The sequence below is a fragment of the Alligator sinensis genome, unplaced genomic scaffold (assembly GCF_000455745.1).
Source record: "Alligator sinensis unplaced genomic scaffold, ASM45574v1 scaffold569_1, whole genome shotgun sequence".
Lineage (NCBI taxonomy): Eukaryota > Metazoa > Chordata > Crocodylia > Alligatoridae > Alligator > Alligator sinensis.
The window spans coordinates 478,378-486,503 of NW_005841914.1; the positions used below are offsets into that span (position 1 = coordinate 478,378).

At 52.5% G+C, this 8,126-nt stretch overlaps 1 protein-coding gene across 1 annotated transcript in view; it reads left to right on the forward strand.

Moving 5' to 3' along the window:
* PLEKHN1 (pleckstrin homology domain containing N1) overlaps nucleotides 1–8,126 on the forward strand; it is a 41,432-nt gene that overhangs the window by 198 nt on the left and 33,108 nt on the right. The window contains exon 2 of the mRNA XM_025198146.1: nucleotides 1,666–1,795. Within this exon, the coding sequence (XP_025053931.1) occupies nucleotides 1,666–1,795 (130 nt within the window). The remainder of the gene's footprint in view (nucleotides 1–1,665; nucleotides 1,796–8,126) is intronic.

Genomic DNA, 8,126 nt, shown 5'->3' on the forward strand with positions numbered 1-8,126 from the left:
TACTTAGGACTGGGTTTAAAGCTTTGCTGCTGCTTTCCCCCTTTGCAGTACACCAGCAGAGACTGGGCTAGTAACCCAGCCTGTCTCAGGACACCCAGGGGCTGCTTTTGGGCTTAGCAAATATGAATTCTGCATGGTTTTGCATGAGGCTGGATAGCTGTGAACAAGATCAAGGTAGGGCAAAGGCCAGAGTGGGACTTCTGGAGCTCTGGAGGGTGAGCGGCTGCATATTGTTGCCTCCCCTATGCAACAGTGATTTATACTATTGTATTTTAGAAATGAAAACTTCTCCATGGCACTCATGGGGGACAGTGAAACAGCTGCCCTTCCTTTTCCCCGAGATTTTTTTATTTGTCGCTTCCTAAAACCTCCAGCACCGATTCATCAGCGGATAAGAATGTCAGTGACTGCAGGCACCAGCATCAGAGCTGGTTTAGAGGGGAACGCTCCAAATCCAGGCAGCTTGAATTACTGGATTCATGCTGTGCTTTTTTGTTTAACCCCTAAAGGGAAACCATTCCAGATGCATCCCCTTGAGGGACTTGTGCTGCTGATTTCCCTGCAAGGTGCCCTGACATGAGGGTGATGGGCAACAGCATAAAACCCAAATGAGGGCAGTGCCAATCTGAGTCTGCAGCCTGCGCTTACCAAATATTGCCCACCTCTGCAATCGTGCCAGCTCGTTCAGTCCCCCTGGCATTGTCTGTGCTGCTGCTTGCTCGAGAAGTGGAATCTGCAAAGGGCTCTGCCCCAAATGTGAGCTCTGGGCTGCAGCCGGGGCGTTAGCTTTGTCAAGTGCTGCAATTTCTTTCCCCATCACTGTCTGAAGATGCAAATGGCAATGCTGTGAGAGCAGTGGCATGAATCACCCCCGCTCTGGGATGCTATCCCCAACCCCTGTTGGTCTGCTCCGGCCTGCTTTCCCTCTCCTTCATACCAGTGTAGAGCAGGTAACAGCATTCAGGTGAGTTGCTTTGGGCTAACACAGATATAAATGAGAGGAGAATTTAGACCCACCAGAGCTGGCCGCAAGCTTACAGTGAAAAGGTTGAACCATGTCAGGTGTCAAGTACCTTCCCCTTCCCCTGACATCCCTGGGTTATGTTGCCTTCACTATGGGATCTCCACTCCAGCCCCTTGCAGGTGACAGTTTGGTCCTGAGAGCATTCATGCTGCCATTTGGCTAGGAGAGCTAAAACAGCCCATGAGTCCCTGCTCGAGATGCATGTTAGATCATTGCCACCATGCATGTTCACAGGTGTGCTTGTGATGCAGGTACCAAGCAGGCAGGATGGAGCTCTGCTCTAGTTTTGAAGGATGAGATAGGGCAGGCACAAAGAGGAAAAGAAAAGTGGGTGGGTACGGGTGTGGGGTGAGCCCTGGGAGGATCTGATCCATCCCTCCCCACCTTGAAGGCTGTTGGAAGGCCATCCCCACTGGATCTATCTGCAAGCTGCCCCCTCTGTTATCTGCACAGTGCTGGAGATAAACTCTTGAGCATTTAGTTATGCAAAGGTAAGTAAACAACACAAAGAAAAGCCAACAAGTGCTGCAGAGAAGCAATTAACATTCTTGCAAGCTGATTATAGACCTTTACTGGGGAGGGATGCAGGATGGCCAACTCTCCCTTTCTCCCTGATTTGTGAGGAATTTGCTCCCTGCTAGCTTTGATCTCAGTGTTTTATTTCTTTGTAGACAAGACAGCAAGAAAAAACTGAGCAGCTTCTTTGGCATTGAATCAGGGCAGGAGAGAGAGATCACCACAGACAAAATACTGCAATATATTCCAGGCAAGGCAAGTACCGACACATCCAGTCCTCATGTTCTTGGGAAGGTGTTCTGGCCCGCTGTAGGGCTTACCTGTGCGTGGGAACCTGTGTATGCGAGGCGGATAAGGGTTTCTGTGTGAGGGGGACCAAATGAACAGATGGCTTCAGTCCCAGCTCCTGGGGGTTGCCTGCTCTGGGATTCTGGTGCAGCCACCTCTGGGTGGGGACTGGGAAGCCTTGCCATCAACCTGACCCATCTGGAATAGGGGTGCGGGGCTGGGAGCGAGGGAGGCAGGCCAGCTGGGAATGTATTGCTCTTCCTTTGCTGCTCTTGTTTCTGGGCAGAGTAAGAACAGGGGGAAAATTATAGAGAGCACACAAAAGAGAGGATGATTCATTCCCACGCTGGAATGAGAGGCAGCACCCAGGCCATTAGCAATAAGTCTGGGGAAGGTGAGAAGCAGAAGGAAGTCTGTCCTTGGCATGCCACCCAGCCCTGTTTCCTTAGCTTCCGAGTCCTGGCGTGTTTGTGTTACGACAGCGTCCTGAGGCCCCACAAAGATGTCTCCCCATTGCAGGGGGGCTCCTATGAGAGCTAGTCCCTGACCCCGTAGAGCTGAGTGTGTCAAAAGGCAGGACAGGCCCAGGGCAGGGAAAACAGAGCTGCAGGGGAAACGGTCTCTCCCCTCAGGCCGCACAGCAGGTCAGTAGCAATGCTGGGAACAAAAGTGAGGACTCGCAGGCTCCAGGCCAGACCTTTGCTAGACAGGTGCATTGTAATGAGGTGGTGCAGGGAAGCATAGGTGCAAGGTAGGGAGGGGCACAGAGGGGCATGTGCCCCCCCCTCCCCCCCGACATGGCCATCCCCACTGCTGACACCGCCAACCCATCCCTGCTTGCGGTGGCTTCTGTGGGTGCCCCCCCAGAGTCAAGGGGTACCTGTCACCTATGTAGGGAACGCAAATCCCTGTCTGTCCCAGGCCCTCCACTGGCCTTCAATGGGTGCTGGGCAGAGCGGCATGAAGCCCTGGGCAACCCCCAGGCAGAGATGGAGAGCTGAATCTCCCCACCCACAAACACTTGGCTGCTTTGGCACTTCCCAGTGAAGAGCTCTTTTGCATGGCCTGGTCCTTTCTCATCCAGTGGAGCCCTTTATATCCAGTGTGATTTTCCCCTTTAATCAGGGGGGAGTTGCATCACCTTGCACTGTGGGCTCCTGGTCCAGGCCTAGGGCTCTTGGGCAATGGACAGTCTTTCATAGGACAGGGAGGGCCTATGGAAGACTTTCCCAGTGCTGGATCATGTGGCCTTGGGCAATTCACATATGCCATATCGGTCAAATCAGCATCGGGAAGTGGCCGGAGCTGTACAGATGAACAGCCCTGGAGAAGGGCTCAGTGCTATGACTAAGCTGCCCATTGTTTGTAAATGAGGTTAACAGGCAGGCAGCGGGAATTAACAAAGGAGATAGTTCCTGGGAGAGTTCCCAATGACAGCAGGATCAGGGCTGAAGTTTGGATACCTTTGATTTCCATGCTGCTTCCTCCAAGGAGTCAAGAAGAATAATAGCCGTGCTAGCAGGTGGGAAAAATGCAGCTCGCAAATGGTGCCAGATGCCAGGCCAACAGGGCGTGTGTAAATGCACTGGTCAAATGATCGCTCTTGGTACTCTCTGTGTAGCCACAGTGCCCAAGGGCCCCAGGCCTGGCCCAGGACCCCACAGTGCAAAGTGATGCACAAAGGCAGAACAAAGTCCTGTTCCCTGCCCCAAGCACCGCTGGGTGGCTGATCCGCACAGGAGAGCTGCCTGCTCCCAGCTGATGACACCTTAACATCTGCTAATGCCAAGCCTTGGATGCAAAGAAAGACAAAGAGCCAGAAGAAGGGTCACACACACATTACTCACCCAGGAGGTACCAGGACAACATGGGACTACTTGCTTTTTATTTTTTGAAATTTTGCGTCTTGGGTCAAATCAGTTCCAAATTGTATCGATTTAGTAGAGGTCAGTTGTTCAAGTCTGCGTGGCGCTACCACCAGCAAGCATCCTCCTTTCCAGACTCTTCAGCCTGGGACTCCCAAATCCATGGCAGGCATCTGAAGTACAAGCCCCGAGAGCATGAGGCCTTGGAGTTGATTCTGCCCCCTAGTCTCACTTGCCCCTAGCCAAAAGGCCGAAGGAGCAAGCTAGATGGAAAGCCTGAGAACAATCCCCCATCACCATAAATTGTGTAGCTGAGCTCCTCCCATTGGATAGCATTTGTAGACTCTTCCAGGGGTCAGCCTGTCTGCAGTGCAATGGGCAGGTCTCCACCCTCCACTACACCAGGTCATTCAAGGCTGAGAAGAAGGGGATCTCCCCTGTCGGGTCAGTAAAACCACCTGGGCCAAAAACCATGATCATGGCTTCTCCCCTGCCGTGGGACTCCTTCCTGAGAGGGAAGTACCCTGGGCCTTGGAGATCAAATACCATGCTCTGCTACAGGCCTCTCGTGTGACCTCGAGTGAGTCATTCAGCCCAGATCCTCGCTGGTATGTAGACACCTTGCTCCTCCTTAGTGGCCTACATACCTGTGAGGATCTGGGCCCATGAAAGACTGGGTGATGCTCAGATGTGGCACCACTGGGGCGGTTGGCATGTCGGGGTCACGGACGCTATAAGCTCCGAGCCAGGTTTCTTTCACCTCTGTGCCCATGAGCTCCACTGCAGGTGGGGGGTAACTCAGGAGCTGGAATGAGTGACTTTTCTCCAAGCCAGGGACATGTGAGAGTCCTGCCCCAAGGCCCCTTGCTTACAAAACAGACTCCTCGGTGCTTTGCTGTTGATTTCCTCCATCCTGGGGCCGCAGGGACTGTACTTCCCATCCCAGCCATCCTGGAGTCAAAACAAGAGGGAGGGGGAAGGGGAAGGGGGGAGGACCAAAGAGCCAATCCTTTCCCTTGCTTCTTCTATTATTAAACAGCAGCATCCAGCGCCCCTGGGCACAGCACTTGCAAGGCTGACATCCTTGGTGATTCAGGGGCAAGTCATTGATGTTCCACCAAGGATGTGGAGGGGCGGAGGGAGGTTACTTAGTAACTCACCCTACCTGTTGGATGAGACAAGGGCGATAGAGAGATTGAACATGTCAGAGCACTTGCACTGTGCAAGACCTGCCAAGCTACATGAGGAACTAGGTTTCGTTCTCTCCAGGATGCATCAGGCTAGATGGAAACGCCGAGTTAATCAGGGAGGGGGTGTAGGCTGCCACCCACGGATCAGTTCAGGGGAAATAACAGCTGGCTGATGAGAATGACAAAAGGGTGGCAACGCCTAAAACCCAGGGCTAAAATATATTCCCATGGTTCCAGGCTGAGCATCACCCACATGACAGGGAGGTGCAATACTCGCCTACCCCGTGATGGTGGGAGAACCTAACTGGAGTAGGCGAGGAATTGGTTCTCACTCATCCCAGCTTTCACACTCACTCCCTGTGAGGTTTTGCCCAAGTGACCTTGAGCCTGAGATTCACAGGGATCCGCACAGAAAAGAGGCCTCCCTGGGCCCGCTCACTGTCCTTTGTCACTCAATGCAAAGCAGTTAACGTGCTACCAGGTCAGAATGGGAGTGTTTGGCACTGAAGTAAAATAAGAGCCTCAGCAGCAGGGCAATGACAAAGGTAACCCCATGCATCAATTCTAGGGTGGGCATCATAGAGGACAGTCCAGTTGTCCTCGGTCCTCTATTGATACAAAACCCGATGTCTTTATGTCCTCTATTTTTCTCTTCAAGAGAAGAGAAAAATAGAGCACATAAAGACATCGGGTTATGTATCAATAGTAGCAGAAAACCAGAATGTCCTCTATGATGGCCACCCTAATCAACTCCCTTATTGGTAACATAGGGAAATCCTTTCCTCCATCCCAGAGGGTAGTGATTTGCCACTTTGCACAGGCCTAGTGGTGAAGGCTTGTCAGCGGCTTGTGAGCGCTCTGGACGTGAAAATTTGAAGTAGTGTTAATTATCTTCTATACCTTGAGCTGTATGAACTGGTCCCCCTCCATCACCTAATATATAGAGTACCGTGAGTGGGAGCTATGCTGGAGGTTGTAAAGGATGCTAGGGTGTGTTAAGGAAAAACACCATTTATCCTGCTCCAGCCATGTTTAACCCCAGGTTGCTGAATTACATTGATAACAAGCATCGGAAGGTAGAACATGGCTCTGATAGAAGATGCACGGTTTTTTTGGAAAAAATATATTTCTTTGTCTCTATATAGTTATATACATATACATCTTCGAGCAAAAGCTGGTCTTCACACACCTTACACCACATTTAAAGCTCACACTCCCGTTACAATAAATGCACTCATGGACCCGTGCACCCATCCGCACGCCGCAGCCCTTTCCCTAAGAGGCACATGCTGTGGTCCTGCTAGCTGTGACACCTGGGAGTGGAAGAAGTGCAGTGTCCTTGTCACTTATGTCCTGATGGCCTCTGATTACATCTGGGTATGGCAGCTGCTACATAAAATGGTGCTGGCCCCTGGGCGGGGGTCTCTTCAATTGGACAGAGGCAGCTTAGGGGCTACCTGAGGCCCTCTTTGGTATGTGATCTGTATGGCTGGTCCTGAGGGTTGTCCCCAGCCATATCCACCCCTGTGACTGCTGCACCTTGTGCTTCTTGTTGCTTCTGTAGGAAGCAGTCTGCCCACTACTTGTCCCTCCTTTTGGGCATAGTGTTAACGATGGGCAATAGAGATGGAAAGTGGCGTCTAGACGGGCCGGGGGTCTAGAGTTGGGAATTATGGGACTGCTGCTGGCAGACCTCTTGGGCTTGCCACCTGCAGTTCTGAACTCAGTGCACATGGGGGTGGGTTACGGGGAGGCTCATGCTTTGTCTGTGAAAGTCAGCAGAGTTTCTGGGGTCAGGCTGGACTGCTACCAGGGCGGTCCAACTTAGAGGCTTCAGCATCAGGGGTACTGTTTCAATTCAACACTGTTTCGACTCATTTTGAGCTTGAAACAGCAAAATTGAATCGAAACGAAGGGCTTCAAAACAGTCTCAAAACAAAACAAGGCTAGTCAAAATGTTTTGAAAGTTTTGAAACGTTTCGAGTTTCAAAGCAGCTAGCAGCGAGGTGGTGGGAGACAGGGGAGAACCAGGGCTGCGCGCCCAGCAGCAACCGGGAGCGCAGCCCTGGCTCTCCCTATCTCCCGCCGCCCGGGCTGCAGGAAGCCGATCACAGCGCAGGGGAAGGGAACTGAGCCTGGGCTCAGTTCCCCCCCCACCAGCACAAGATCGGGCTGGGGGCTGAAAGTCAGCCCAGCTGGGCTGAGTTCCCATCCCCAGCCCTACGATCATCGAAACAGCCTTGCTGTTTCAACAAAGCAAAATGGAACAGCTGTTTTGCCTCGAAATAAAATTAGAAACAAAACGCTGTTCTGTCCAAACCTCGAAACTCAAGTCGAAACAGAACAGTGGCGTTTCGCACAGCCCTAGTAGGCACCTCCCTGCATGGGACCAGAGCATGGCACACGAAGGCATTTTGCTTGGCACGCACACCTAGGGCAGATGGTGGGGAAGGGGCCAGGGCTGTGCTGCTACAAGTATGAGGCCCCTTGCAGCTCCCCTGCCATCCGCCCCTAGCATGCCAACATCTTACAAGTCAAGGTTGCGGGTGTTTTGGCCGCTCTGCCCAAAAACAGTGCTGACCTCTGGATAGATGTTCAACAGCTTTGGGTTGTTAGTAGCTAGGTCAGCACTTAGTAGCCATGTAGACATACCTTGGTCACCTCAATGCCAGCAGGTGCCTAGTCCTGCTTTGAGACACCAGAGTTGGCTGTAGCGTTGGGCCTTGGTCTTCAATGAAGTTAGACCCTTCTGGGTGCTCTAACTTTCCCAACCATGCTCACAGCCCCAGTGGGGCGTTCAGCTGCCAGGAATGACTGGAACGTGGTAGACCCTTGGCCATGCCTCTGTGCCTGGGAACAACCTCAGGAGACCCAGTACTCCAAGGGCTGCAGAGAGGGGTGCATAGAGTGAGCTGTACCAGCTCCTTGCTATGCAGGGAGGATCGATTTATGCCAGGCCAATTTCTCAGTGGCTTCACAGGTGCCCCCCGGTGCCACTGGGTTGGAAGCATGAGGCAGCCACCAACTATCCCGAGGGAAGATAGGAGCGGATAGGATGGCGGCTAAGCCTCCAGTTCTCAGGCAGCTTCCCTGCCAGACAGGACAAGCCTCTGCGGCTGGGGTTGCAGTGGGTCAGTTGCTTTCCCTCCCAAGAAATGGCATTCTGTCTCTCACACCTGGGCAGCCGATTGTGAATTGATGAGAAAGGCCTGACAGAGTGACAAAGAGGTTTTGTTCCCTACA